At 43.7% G+C, this 14865-nt stretch overlaps 1 protein-coding gene across 2 annotated transcripts in view; it reads left to right on the top strand.

Moving 5' to 3' along the window:
• The first annotated feature begins 4586 nt into the window (after nt 1-4586).
• Nucleotides 4587-14865, top strand: part of lztr1 (leucine zipper like post translational regulator 1) — a 69766-nt gene continuing 59487 nt past the window's right edge. For both annotated transcript variants that reach the window (XM_048556335.2, XM_059655128.1), the window contains exons 1-4: nt 4587-4849; nt 9348-9410; nt 11843-11899; nt 14088-14167. In XM_048556335.2, coding sequence (XP_048412292.1) covers nt 4701-4849; nt 9348-9410; nt 11843-11899; nt 14088-14167 — 349 coding nt within the window. In that variant the 5' untranslated portion in view covers nt 4587-4700. The remainder of the gene's footprint in view (nt 4850-9347; nt 9411-11842; nt 11900-14087; nt 14168-14865) is intronic.

Raw genomic sequence — 14865 nt, forward strand, 5'->3', positions numbered from 1 at the left:
TAAACCCCAGAACATCCAACAACCATTCCTGCCCCTGTGATATCCAAGACTCCGTAATGGCCACAACATCGTAGCTCCAAGTACTGATCCATGCTCTAAATTCACCACCCTTATTCCTGACACTTCTTGCAATAAAATAGACACACTTCAGCCCATCACACTGACTGCAACTTTGCCCTATCAATTGTCTGTCCTTCCTCACAGACTCTCTGCATGCTGTATCTGCCTGTGCACCAGCAGCCCCATCTTCTGATCCGTAGCTCTGGTTATGATCCCCCTGCCAAACTAGTTTAAACACTTCCGAAGAGCTCCAGCAAACCTCCTGCCCAGGATATTGGTGCCCTTTCAATCCAGGTGCAACCCGTCCCTCCTGTGCAGGTCCCACATTCCCCAGAAATTAATCCAACGATCTACATATCTGAAGCCCTCCCTCCTTTCCCAACTCTGTAGCCACATGTTCAGTTTCTCTTCCTAGCCTCACAAGCCCGTGGTACTAGTAGTAATCCTGAGATTACTACTCTGCCTGTCCCGCCTTTTAGCTTCTAACCCAACTCCCTAAATTCACTTTTCAGGTCCGACTTATGTCATTCATACTGATGTGTACCACGACATCTGGCTGCTCACCCTCCCCCTTAAGAATCCTGTAGATTTGATCCGAGACATCCCTGACCCTGGCACCCGGGAGACAACATACCATCCGGGAGTCTCATTTGCGACCACAGAATCTCCTGTGTGTTCCCCTAACCATTGAATCTCCTACCACTATCGCTCTCCTATTCTCCCTGCTTCCCTTCTGAGCCACAGAGCCAGGCACAGTGCCAGAGACCTGGCCACAATGGGTTTCCCTTGGTAGGTCATCCCCACCAACAGTTTACAAAGCAGTATACTTATTACAGAGGGAAAAAGCCACAGGGGATCCCTGCACTGTCTTCCTGTTTGGTTTGGAGTCAGACTTGTTTTATCTCTCTCTCTCTCTCTCCCCCTCTGTCTCTCTCTCTCCCCTCCACTGCCCCCCCACCACCACACCCCACCCTCTCACTCTCTCCCACACACATGCATACATACATACATGCAAATCTATGGGATGAATTTCTTTGTGCAGATATATTCTATCTTGTTCAAAAAGCACACAATTTATAGACAGTCACTCAGTGTGGCGTTTTATAAATTCCTGCTTTAGAAACAAAACCAGTTCCAAAAATCATTCACACTTCTGTGTAAACAAATGCTTTCACACATCTATCCTCAAGTTGCTTTTGAATTTTGTAAATGTGCCTTGATGTATCTTTAAAGCAATTTATTGAAGTGAAATAATTTACAGTAATTAAAGTAACTTTTACTCTTGTCTCAGAGTCAGAAAGTTGGGGTTTCAAGTTCCACTTCTTTAGCAAATTCAGCCTGCCACTCTAGTGCCGCTCTGAGGGAATGCTGTGCTGCATGACACATCAAACTGATATTGCAACTCCCCTCTCAGGATAGCATATAAAACATTGAATTGACCTGTAGTATACAAGGGAAGATGCATTCTTCTGGACAGGTTGGGGGAGGCGGGGGAGAGTTAAATTGGTAAAAACATTGTCATGTGTCAGAAGTGTTCTTAAAATAAGCTCATAATTTAGTGTCCATCTTGTGCAAGATCCTGCGAATTCGCTGGGACAAAAGACAAACCAACACCAGGGTCCTTGACCAGGCCCATATCCCCAGCTTCGAGGCACTGACTACCCTTGACCAACTGCAATGGGTCATCCCTATGACTGACACAAGACTCCCCCCAAGCAGGTGCTCTACTCCTAGCTCCGAAACAGCAGGCGAGCCCCAGGAGGCTGGAAGAAATCATCTGGCGAAGTGCGATATTCCAACAGACACCTGGGAATCACAGACCCAAGATCATCCAAAGTGGAGAAAGAGCATCCGGGAAGGTGTCAAGCACCTCGAGACTTGCCATCTGGAAAAAGTGATGGCCAGGTGAAAACAGTATAAAGGAGCGTGCTGCCACATGAATACCATACTCACTCCTTCCCACGACCACTTTCTGCCCCAAGTGTGCCAGAATCTTTGGAAGCGGCATCGGACTGCACAGCCAACTATATATTTACCCTGAGAGAGGAACAGAGTCATCCTTGTCTGCGAGAGACTTACAATTGTGATGATGATGGTCACTCCTATACACCCTTTTTTCTTACTTCTTTCAAACAGCTTCCTCTCTCCTATCTACTTCTCTTTCCAGTCTATTCCTCCCTGTAGACCCCTCTCTCCAGGTCCCCACTTTTTCCAGTACCTCCTAACTCCAGTGCTTCCTCCCGATAATACACCCTATTCCCTCCAGTCTCCCCATCCACCACTTCACCATTCCCTACTTTCTAACCCCTACCAGCCCTGTTCTCCATTTGCACCTCTATCTCCCAGCTAAGCTGGGCACATGCAGCAAATTTGAAAATGAAACATGCTCTTGGATAGTGAACAGCAGAATTCTAGGAGGGGAGAGCCAACATTTTGTATTAAGAAAGCTATTGTAGAGAAATTTCGGCTGAAGTTTTTATAGTAGTTCTTATAGAGGTGAAAGTTTTTACATCAGAGGGGAAAACGAAATTGATTCAGGCAGGAAACAGTGTTAAACTCTACTCTTGGAGGGGAAAGTGGTGCCCACCTACATTCATTCCCAAGAAAATGCAGGTTGGAGACACTGAATACTGTGAAGGCTTGTGGGCCCTGACAAGGTTCCAGCAATAGGACATAAGATTTGCACTCCAAAACTTGCTGCTCTCCTAGCCTAGCTCTTCCAGTACAGCTACAACACTGGCATCTACCCAACAATGCGGAAAATTGCCCATTTATGACCTGTGTACAAAAAGCAGGGCAAATCCAACCCAGGCAAATACCACCGCAATAGTCCACTTTTATTCATCAGTAAAATTATGGAAGGCATCATCAACAGTGCGATCAAGCAGTATCTGCTCAACAATAACCTGCTCAGTGACACCCAGTTAGTTTCCACCAGGGCCACTCAGCTCCTGACCACATCGCAGCCTTGGTTCGAATATGGACAAATTACAGAGGCGAGGAGAGTGTGATTGCCCTTGATATCAAGGCCACATTTCATTGAGCATGGCATTAAAGAATCCTAGCAAAACTGGAATCAATAGGTCTCGGGGGCAATCTCTCTGCTGGTTGGAGCCATACCTCGCACAGAGGAAGATTATGATTGTTGGAGGTCAGTCATCTCAGCTAAGGACATCTCTGCAGGAGTTCCTCAAGGTAATATCTTAGGCTCAATCATTTTCAGCTGCTTCAATGACTGTCATCCATCATAAGGTCAGAAGTGGGGATGTTCACATGTGATTGCAAGTGTTCAGCACCATTCACAACTCCTCAGATACTGTAACAGTCCATGTTTAAATGTAACATGGGCAATATCCAGGCTTGGGCTGACAAGTGGCAAGTAACATTCGGGCCACACAAATGCCAACCATGACCATTTCCAATAAAATACAATCTGACGATTGTCACTTGACATTCAATGGGGTTACCATCAGTGAATCCCTCACTATCAACATGCTGGGAGTTACAATTTGCTAGAAATTCAGCTGGACTCACCATTTAAATACAGTGGCCACAAGAACTGGTCACAGGCTAGGAATCTTACAGCAAAGAACTCACCCTCTGGCTACACAAGCCCATTTGCCACCTACAAGACACAAGTCAGGAGTGTGATGGAATATTCCCCACTTTCCTGGATGGGTGCAGCTACAGCAACACTCAAGCAGCTTGAGACTATCCTGGACAGAGCAGTCACATGACTGGCACCACATCCACAATCCCTCCATTACTAACCCTCAGTAGCAGATGTGTGTGCTATCTACAAGATGCACTGCACAAATTCATCAATGATCCTCTGACAGCGCCTTCCATACTCACGGTCACTTCCATCTAGAACCAAGGCCAGTCGGTACAAGGAAACGACACTAGCTGAAAGTTCCCCTCCAAGCATTCACCATCCTGATTCGGAAATATATCCCTGTTCTTTCACTGTCAGGAGGTCAAAATCCTGAAATTCCTTCCTTTGGGGGGTTGTGGCTCTTAGCACATGGATAGCAGCAGTTGAAGAAAGCAGCTCACTACCACCTTCTGAAGGGCAACTAGAGATTGGCAATAAATGCTGGCTGGCCAGTGACGCCCATGTCCCACTAATGAATAAAAGAAAACAAATTGCTGCAAAAACTCAGCAAGTCTGGCCCCATCTGTGCAGAGAAAACAGACTTAACCAACACGGTTCCAGTGACTCTTCAGAACACGATTCTCCAACAATTTCTGTTTTGGTTCAGGTTTCCAGTGTCCCACAGTTGGTTTGTTTCTTTCATTCATTCATTTCCATATGTCACCACCGATACATTTCTGGTCGGAGGCTGGCTGACGTCACGGTGCCCTATGGGAGTTGTAGTTCCTCCTACTACGCGCGTGGGAGCCGCTGTCTACGCGGGGTATTCGGGGAGTTGTAGTCCTTTCATGTGAACTTTTCCCATTGAGTCAAGGAGTAAGTGCCATTGAGAACTGCATTTCCCAGCGTGCCCCGCGAACAAAGGCCCAGGCCGAGGCTGGGGGCGGCGGTTGTTTCCCTGCTTTCAGCCCTGATGTCTCTTTGAGGCGAGGCGGTTGCGTCGGAAGTGGCGGCGTCCGAGCTGGATTCTGTTTTCTCTGGGGCCATGGAGGGGAAGTCGAAAGTGGCCCCGAGCGTGGATTTCGACCACAGTTGCTCGGACAGTGTCGAGTATTTGACGCTAAATTTCGGACCTTTCGAGACGGTGCACCGCTGGAGGAGGCTGCCGCCCTGCGATGAGTTTGTGGGGGCCAGGTAAAGAGAGCGGGGGAGAGGGGACTACGACCGGCTTCGAACCTCTCAATCACTAATTTCTTCTAATTATCCAACCTCCACCCCCCCCCCCCACTTCATATATCCCTTTCCAGAAATCACCTCTCACTAGCCTCACATTAAAGCATACTCCCCCTATAAACTCCTCTGGTCCATCGCAAACAATGAATAATCCCCATAAACACCTTCAAATCCATCATTAATCCCAAATAAAGACCTCCTTGTTCAAAGGATTTATCAGTAACTCCACAGAAACCCCCAGGTGGGATTTGGCTGGCCCAAACATTGCCCATGTCTCCTTTCCCTGTAAAAGGCGGTGGTGAGCTGCCTTCTTTTACATCAGCAGTAGCTGGCATCTACCCAACATGATGGAAAATTGCCCAGCTATGTCCTGTGTACACACAAAAAAAGTATGACTATTGCAAACTGGCTAACTACTGCCCCAGCAGTCTACTCTTCATCAGTAAAAGTGATGGATGGACTTGCAACAACCTGTTTGTCTTCACTCAATACGGGTTCTGTCAGAGCCACTCAGCTCCCAGTCTCATTCGAGACAAAAGAGCTGAGCTAAAGGAGAGATGAGAGTGACTGCCCTTGATGTCAAGACCCTATTATACTGTGGCAGCAAGGAATGCTAGCAACTAGAGTCGATAGGAATCAGGGAAAGCTGTCCACTGATAGTCTGCAAAGTAAGGTGGTTGGAGGCTAGTCATCTCAGCTCCAGGAGATCAGTGCAGAAATTTCAAACGGTTGAGGCCAAGGCCGAGGCCAGACCATCTTCACCTGTTTCATCAATGACCTTCCCTCCATCATAAGGTCAGAAGTGGGGATGTGCAACCATCAGCGAACAATATTCAGCCATTCACGACTTATCAGATATTTTCATTGAATTCAAATCTCTCAAACTACTGTGGTGGGATTCAAGCCTATGACCTCAGAGCTTTGGTCTGGGATTCAGGAGTGCCAGTTCAATGCCATTATCACCGTGTTACCACTGAACTAGTTCATGTTCAAATGCAACAAGACCTGGGCTATATACAGGTTCTGGCTAACAACTGGCAAAAGCGTTCATGCTACATAAGCACCTCCTACAAGAAAGAATCTAACTATAGTTCGTTTAGTGGTATTACCATCACTGAATCCCCCACTATCAATGTCCTGGGAATTACCATTGAGAAATTGAACTGGAGTATCTATTTAAGTGGTTAAAAGAGCAAGCCAGAGTTAGGGACCTTGCAGTGATTAACTTACCACCTGCCTCCTCCCCAAACCATGTCTGGAGTGTGATAAAATGCACCATGCTTGCCTGGATGAATACTGTTCCAATAACATTCAAGAGGCTTGTCACCACCAAAGTTCAGTGCACCAGCTATAAGATGTACTGCAGAAATTCACCAAGGCTCCTTCCAGTTGCACAATTAGAAGGATATGGCAGCAGATTCATAAGAACGTCATACCTGCAAGTTCCTTCCAACTCACTCATGATCCTGACTTGGAACTATATCACTGTTCCTTTATTATCTCTGGCTTAAAATCTTGGAATCTCCTTGCTCATGGACTGCCTTCCATTTTTTTGTTTCAAGGAGGCAGCTCACCACCACCGCCTCAAACATGATCTCTTGGTCTCACTTTCTCAGGGCCAGATATAATGTCACCATGAGCAATGCTCATTTGAAGACATGTGGCCTTGCCTCTCAGTCTGTGCATTTGCCATGCACAAGGTAGCATTTTTTAAATTAACTGTGCGGGTCGTTTGATTAATACAAATTGGGCATGCATTTAGATAAGTCACTTTTGCTGTTAAGAAAGAAATTCAAAGATACTTTGACAATCCCAGTGCAGACCTCTGCATGACTGTTATTTTGCTAATCTGACAAAGATGCATACTCCCTGTTTTCAGGCCACCAACTAATTTTCTGTCCACATTGGTATGTTATCCCTACATCATGAAATCCAAATACAGAACATTTATGGGCTCCCCTTTGTCAACAGTGCTTGTTACTCCTTCAAATTATTAATTTTTAAAACTTAGTTTCTTAATTATGTGTTGACATAATCTTGGTGGACGGCAGGACTTGTTCCAGTCTTGTGCAATTATTCAATTTATTGGTAAAATATGATTTACCTTTCTCAAACGCATGCTGACACTTCTCAATTACCTTGAGTTTTTCTAAGTGCCCAGCTATGACTCCTTTCAGCAATCAATTCTAGCGCCTTCCCCACAACAGATGTCAAGTTAACTGGCCTCTACTTTACACTCTTTGTCTCCCTCCCTTCTTGAATATAGGGGTTGCATTTGCTTCTTCCCAGTCTGATGGCTTGTTTTCTGATCTTGGGATTTTGGAAAATTAGCACCATTTCATCAAGTACGTCACTAGTCACCTCTTGTAAGGCCCTAGGATGAATTCTGTTTGGAATCAGAGATTTGTCAGCCCGTAGCTGCATTAGTTAGCTTAGTACCACTTCCCTCGTTACTGTAATTTTACCCACTACCTCTCTCCCTTCCATCTTACAGATTTACAGCTATGCCTGGAATTTTTGTATCCTCTATAGTGGAGGCAGAAGCATTACAGTTACAATTTCTTTACTATATCCACTTTTAACTCATTCTGCTCTCGAGGACTTCTCCCCTCCCCCCATTTTATTTACTCTTTTCTTTGTAAGTAGCTGTTGAAATGCTTGCTATCCATTTTTACATTTCTATCTGGCTTACTCTTTTTATTCCGATCTCTGTGTTATTCTTGCCATTTTTAGCTTTTTTTAAATATTCTAACCAGTCACTTATCATTGTGCAGCTTTTGCCTTAATTATAATACTTTCCGTAACTTGTTTTGTTAACCAAAAAGAACAAAGAACAGTACAGCACAGGAACAGGTCCTTCAGCCCACCAAGACTGCATCGAAACATGATGCCTTTCTAAAGTAAAACCTATCACTTCTACACGGCCTTTAACCCTTTATTCCCTAACTATTCGTATATCTGTCAAGATGCCTCTTAAACCTGTTATTATTATCCACCTTCACCATGAATCTCATTTGACTTCACCTTTTGTATCTGATGGCCATGAGGGACCTTTCTCAAAGGCCACAGTTGATGGGTCCTCCCTTTAGAATTTTTCTTAATATTCTGAGTATTCTGAAATATACCATTATTGATCAGTCTTCGGAGTGAAGAGGTGTCATGTTGGATTATAAATGTTAACTCTTTTTCTGTCTTTGTGGATGCTGCCAGATTTGCTGAGTTTCTCCAGCACTTTGTTTTTATTGCACTAGCATTTTGTTTAATGTGTGAGAAAATGCATTCAGATATAGAGCCTCCAGATTTTTTCTTTGTTGAGACGTCTGTTATTGGTTGGTGCGTTTTTAGGGCTTTTCTCCGGCTGCCCTATTCTGCCGATTTCTGACCCTCATTTCCCATTTAAAATCTTCCTCTCTTACTTTGTACTCTTTGATACACCACATGTTTCTGTACTTGATCCCTCGCCTTCATTGCTTAGTTTAAAGCACACTGCTTTTCTGGGTTTTACAAGAACACTGGTCCCAGCACTGTCTAGGTGTTGAATGTCCCAAGGGTACAGCCTCCACTTCTGTTTGACCCTTATGAACCAGAACCCACTTCTTCCACTTAAGTGCATTTTCACTGTTCACCCTTTCTGTACCCTATGCCAGTTTGCACGTGGCACAGGTAATAATCCAGATTTTATAACCTTTGGCGGTTTGACATTGTAATTTAGTACTTAGTTCCTCATACTTTCTATGCAGAACCTTGTTCCTAGTTCTCTCTATTTACTTGTTTCATGACAACTAGATAATTCCTTTCTCACTAATAGGTCCCCTCTAACCCTAAGTAGATGTCTCAACCTCTAGCACTGGGCGGATAGCTGTCAGAGCTCCTGCTCTTTGCTGCAGAGGCTGCTGTCAGTCTTCTTCACTGTACTGTCCCCTCTCGGGCATTGTGCTCCTTGTTGATCCTCTCTCCCACCCGAATGTCGCCTGATATGAAATGCCATGGTCACTTTATACATTCACCTTTCAACCCTGCTCTCATTCCTAGCAAACTGAGAGAACCTTAAGCCTATTAGATAAATACAGAGGCAGAGACTCATAAACTTTCACACACCTGCCCTGGGAGTCTTCCTTCCTCACTTGTAGTCGCACTCTTAGTGGCCTCTGACCACCGAATCAGGGGACCCTAAATTGTGCAACTGCTTTCTGGTACAAGGAGTCTAGGTAACTTCTCCCCCATCTCCAATTCATTGCAGTGTCTGTTGTTCAGCCTCCATCATATAAACTCTGAGCTGAGGCTGTTTCATTTTCAAACACCAACTGCGGATGTGTTTGTCCCGAATCACTCTGGTATCTCGGGATCCTACATGCTGAAGCCTTGATGCATAACCTGTGCTGTCAGCCTTAGTGAGTTTTAATTAATTATTTAGTTATGTTATTCACTAATGCTGTTCCTGTATATTCTCTTTCTTCAGACGAAGCAAGCATACTGTTGTGGCCTATAAGGATGCAATCTATGTGTTTGGAGGAGACAATGGGTACGTGCTGAACTCATTCTATTAAGAAAAATGAGACAATAATTTTTTAAAATGCACCATGAAAATATCAGACAATTTTACCACCAAAAACAGTCATTGTTAAGTGTGTTAAGTCGACTCAATATAATGTGTTATGATTATAGATCCAGTGAGCAGGGTTTCATATGGTGCAGTGACATGTACTATACCTGTTATTGTACTTTACACAGCTGGGAAAGACTAGCTGAGACCTGTGAAATCATTTTCAAAATAGATGACTCTAATATTAGTAGGTGTGGTTAAAGCACGTTATTGCAAGAGCTAGTACTTTATTAGAGTAAAAGTCGTGAAACTTGAGTAAATATATGCTAAGTTCCGTAATTTTGTTCAACTGTGTTATGTGCTCCTGAGATGCTGTTTGGCCTGCCGTGTTCATCCAGCTTCACGCTTTGTTATGAACGTTAACTGATGGGTTATCGTCAGGCACTTGCAGACCGGTTATTGTATAGGCTACATGGAAAATAAAACTTCACTTCCATGAGGTAACTGTAAAGGTAATTGGATAGTAAGCTCCTTAAACATTGCATTAAATGCTTTCATTTGTACTGTTTGAAAGAGATTTGTAAAATTTTAATTTCTGCTATGGGTTTTGCATGTACTTAAATTTGGTGTGTCCTAAACTCGATGCAGTTAATAGCAGATTTCATCCTATCAGTTAGGCTTGCCTTCAAACCCAGTACTAAATTAGCTTTTAGAAACGTTCAGTGCTGAAGATTGTTTCATTGGCGCAAATAAGGTGTTATATGTTAGTGTGCTTAGCTGCTAACTAAAATAGAATAATCCCATTCCATCAAGATTAAATATGAAAAAAAATGACTTTTCCATAGCTGTAAATAGAAGCCAAGAACATGAATGAAATTCATGCACACCCAAAGCATAACGGCATATTAATGGATGCAAAAGACCAGACCTTTTTGTATCATTTTTAAATAGAACATAGAACACCGAAGAATACAGCGCAGAACACGCCCTTCAGCCCTCGATGTTGCGCTGACCTGTGAACTAATCTAAGCCCCTTCCCCTACACAATCCCATCATTATCCATATGCTTCTCCAAGGACTGTTTAAATGCCCCTAATGTGGCTGAGTTAATTACATTGGCAGGCAGGGCATTCCATGCCCTTACCACTCTGAGTAAAGAACCTGCCTCTGACATCTGTCTTAAATCTATCACCCCCTCAATTTGTAGCTGTGCCCCCTTGTGCAAGCTGAAGTCATCATCCTTGGAAAAAGACTTTGTGATAAGCATTGGAAATCAAACAATTGCCAATAAAAAAAAAGCCAACTTGCCAATTAAATAGTATCAGAGATAATGGGAACTGCAGATGCTGGAGAATTCCAAGATAATAAAATGTGAGGCTGGTTGAACACAGCAGGCCAAGCAGCATCTCAGGAGCACAAAAGCTGACGTTTCGGGCCTAGACCCTTCATCAGAGAGGGGGATGGGGAGAGGGAACTGGAATAAATAGGGAGAGAGGGGGAGGCGGACCGAAGATGGAGAGTATTACAAGAGAGTTGCAATGGGAGAGAGATTCCCTGAGGTTGGTCCGGAGGGAGGAGGGTAACTTCATCAGGTTAGGCATCCCTGGAAGAGGTTTCGCAGTGAGGTTAAAATAGTATCAGAGATAATGGGAACTGCAGATGCTGGAGAATTCCAAGATAATAAAATGTGAGGCTGGATGAACACAGCAGGCCAAGCAGCATCTCAGGAGCACAAAAGCTGACGTTTCGGGCCTAGACCCTTCATCAGAGAGGGGGATGGGGAGAGGGAACTGGAATAAATAGGGAGAGGGGGGGAGGCGGACCGAAGATGGAGAGTATTACAAGAGAGTTGCAATGGGAGAGAGATTCCCCAGCCTCACATTTTATTATCTTGGAATTCTCCAGCATCTGCAGTTCCCATTATCTCTGATACTATTTTAACCTCACTGCGAAGCCTCTTCCAGGGATGCCTAACCTGAAGAAGTTGCCCTCCTCCCTCCGGACCAACCTCAGGGAATCTCTCTCCCATTGCAACTCTCTTGTAATACTCTCCATCTTCGGTCCACCTCCCCCTCTCTCCCTATTTATTCCAGTTCCCTCTCCCCATCCCCCTCTCTGATGAAGGGTCTAGGCCCGAAACGTCAGCTTTTGTGCTCCTGAGATGCTACTTGGCCTGCTGTGTTCATCCAGCCTCACATTTTATTATCTTGTCAATTAAATAGTTTGGCAAGGATGCTATTTATCACTTGTGGATGCTATACAGCTCCTGGCACAATTCAACACTAATTTTTGTACAGTTGTACGACAAAAATGCACAAAAGACATTGCTTCAATTGGTATTGTGGAGCAAGGAGGAATCTGAGGAAAGCAAAAGTTAAACAATCTTTCAATTTTGTTTTCTTTTTCTGTAGGAAGAATATGTTAAATGACCTGTTAAGATTTGACGTGAAGGACTGCTCTTGGTGCAGGTTTGTACAGCAATGTTATCCATTTATAGACTGTCCTGAGTGGAAAAGAAAAGCCCAAGGTGTGAGGAAATGGAATTCTGATAGGCAAGTGGAAATGGGTTCTGACAGGAAGAGAGTAATTAGGGGGATGTCCAAAAAATTTGGTAGAATCAATGTATTTTGGAATGGAGTTCCAGATCTTAAACATAAGATACCCAGGGGCTCCATTATCATCATGTCTATGAATGGAGAAGAGTAAGGGTACTTGCATGGTGATTAGGTCTAATATATCCATTCAGCATAAAATATCCAGATGTTGAATTGATTTCTGACTGCCACTCAGTCATCTGCTCCACTGTTAAAGATTCGCTGTTTCCTTGAGCTCCGTTTTGATATCTGGAGAATATTAATGAAAGTTGGTGTATCATCACATGAAGTACATCAAGATTATCTCTGCATTAGGATATTTTTGCAAACTGGGATCTGTTTTCACTTGTGTATTTAAGGAACATAACATTCTTTCATTTTTCACATGATGTAACAAAGGCTCTCCCTGAAATAAAAACAGGAAGAGCTGGAGAAACTGAGCAGGTCTGATGGAAGCCCAGAGTTCCAAGGAAGAGTCATACTGGACACGGAGTAGCTGGTAGTCTCGTTGAAATACTGCAGCATTGTCTGTTTTTATTTCAGAATTTGAGTATCTGTAGTATTTTGCTTTAATTTGAAGCTTTACCAGACTGGTTCCCAGGATGGCAGGACTGCCCTTAAATGAGAGATTTGGCAAACTGGGCCAAATTTGAAGACTGAAAAGTGATCTCATTGCAATTTGCGAAATAATCAAATAATAGATAAATATTTTGCCTGGCTGGAGAGTCCAGAATCAGGGCAATAATTAAAAACAAGTGGGGTGCCGCTTACGTCAGAGATGAAGAGAAATTTGTTTTACTCAGAGGGTTGTGAATCTTTGAATTAATTACCACAGAGGGCTGTAGAGGCTAAACATTTGGGTATGCTCAAGGAATATTGAGTGATAGATTTCTGATTTCCAGTGGAATGCAGGTTTATGTGGAATGATGGGCAAAAAGCAGTTGGAGTGTTTGTTCAGCCTTGATCGTAATGAAAGGCCAGGAAGGCTTGACAGTCAAATAACCTATTCCTGTTCCTCTGGGTGGAAAGAAGTCATACTATCAGTGAGGTTTAGTCAGCTTTAATTAGCGCTATGAGTAGACAGTATGATGTTTGCCCATTAACTACAGATAATCTGAATACTAGTTTTTGATGGCTGACTGAATTAAAGTTATTGTTAAAAGTGTTCATAGAATATCACAGAATCCCTACAGTGGGGAAGCAGGCCATTCAGCCCATCACTGATCATTTGAAGATCAAGCCACCCAGCCCCTGCCAATCCTCTCCTGTAACCCTGCATTCTTCATGTCTAATCCACCTAACCTACACATCCCTGGGCATGATGGGAAACTTAGCATGGCCAATCTGCTCAACCTGCACATCTTTGGACTGTGGGACGAAATCAGAGCACCCGGAGGAAGCCCACACGTTCACAGGGAGAATGTGCAACCACCACCCGGACAGTTGCTTGAGGGTGGAATTGAACCCTTGTTCCCGGCACTGCAAGGCAGCACTGCTAGCCGCTTTGCCACCCCAATATGTTGATGTCCCACTGAGATAGGAACTTAGGCTGCTGGATTCAAAGTCCAGACTGCTAACCATTACTTGACAACTTATTAGTAATTTTCAGCTTTTATTCCAATGTGTGTATTTCAGAGCTTGGCTCTTCTACGCTTAACTTTATTCTTGCTGATTTTAGTTTAAAGAAAAGCTTCTGGTAAAATTGAAAACTATGCTTATTTTACAGAGTCTCTACAGTGTGGAAACTGGCCATTTGGCCGAACAAGTCCACACTGCCCCTCTGACAAGGATCCCGCCCAGACCCATTTTCCTAATCCTGCATTTTTCCATGTCTAACCCACCTTACCTAAACATGCCTGGGCACTATGGGCAATTTAATATGGCCGATCCACCTACCCCACACGTCTTTGGACTGTGGGAGGAAACCCATGCAGACAAGGAGAGGATGTGCAAACTCCACACAGACAGTCGCCTGAGGGTGTAATTGAACTTGTGTGCCAACCTCTGAGGCAGCAGTGCTAGCACCGTGCCGCTGTAATTTGTTTCTGACTTTCTTTATCAGGGCTTTCACAACAGGAACTCCACCTGCACCTAGGTACCATCACTCAGCTGTCGTGTATGGAAGCAGCATGTTTGTGTTTGGTAAGTCATGACAGTAGGGATTCTATGATTCCATAGACAGAGTTCCAGGGATTTGTGGAATTTTGTTTTTGCGTAACGTATTTCAACATGAATATCAATGTTAAATATGTCGTCATTGTTCAAAATTAACAAATATAATCACATGAATCTGCGGCCCTTTGCTTCACATGTTCCTCTTCCCTTTCACTTTCATGCCTTGGCCAGCTTTAGAAAACGGAAGTGCTCATCAACCAGTGAAAAACAATTGTGGCATAGGTGTATTAGTGGCATTGAAATATTAGCTCTCTTAGTTGATGACCCATCCTTGCCCACAGATTACTGTTTCTTCATGTCCACTTTCCCATTTGAGAGAATGCCTCCAAATAAGGTTCTGATCCTGATTTAAATTTTCTGTACAGTTGTACAACCAGTAGGATTCCAGGAATATGGTGTTGTAGACCACAGCCTAACTCTCTTTTTTAAATGTTACCAGGATTGGATTGCTGATGGATCTACAATACAGACAGCAGTGAATCGAAAGCAGTAGGGCTTTTGTAGAACAGTTATTGACAGGAGGTGGCTCAAGACCTAATTTTAACACATGAATCAAAAGCTGCTGTGCTTTGCTCTGTACAAAAGCAAATATCAGTGGGACAATGGAGGGCGGTCTGAATCTTGCCTTTACTATCCTAACTTGCTGAAATAGTGATTCCTGATTA

Source organism: Stegostoma tigrinum, chromosome 26, assembly GCF_030684315.1.
Source record: "Stegostoma tigrinum isolate sSteTig4 chromosome 26, sSteTig4.hap1, whole genome shotgun sequence".
Taxonomy (NCBI): Eukaryota; Metazoa; Chordata; class Chondrichthyes; order Orectolobiformes; family Stegostomatidae; genus Stegostoma; species Stegostoma tigrinum.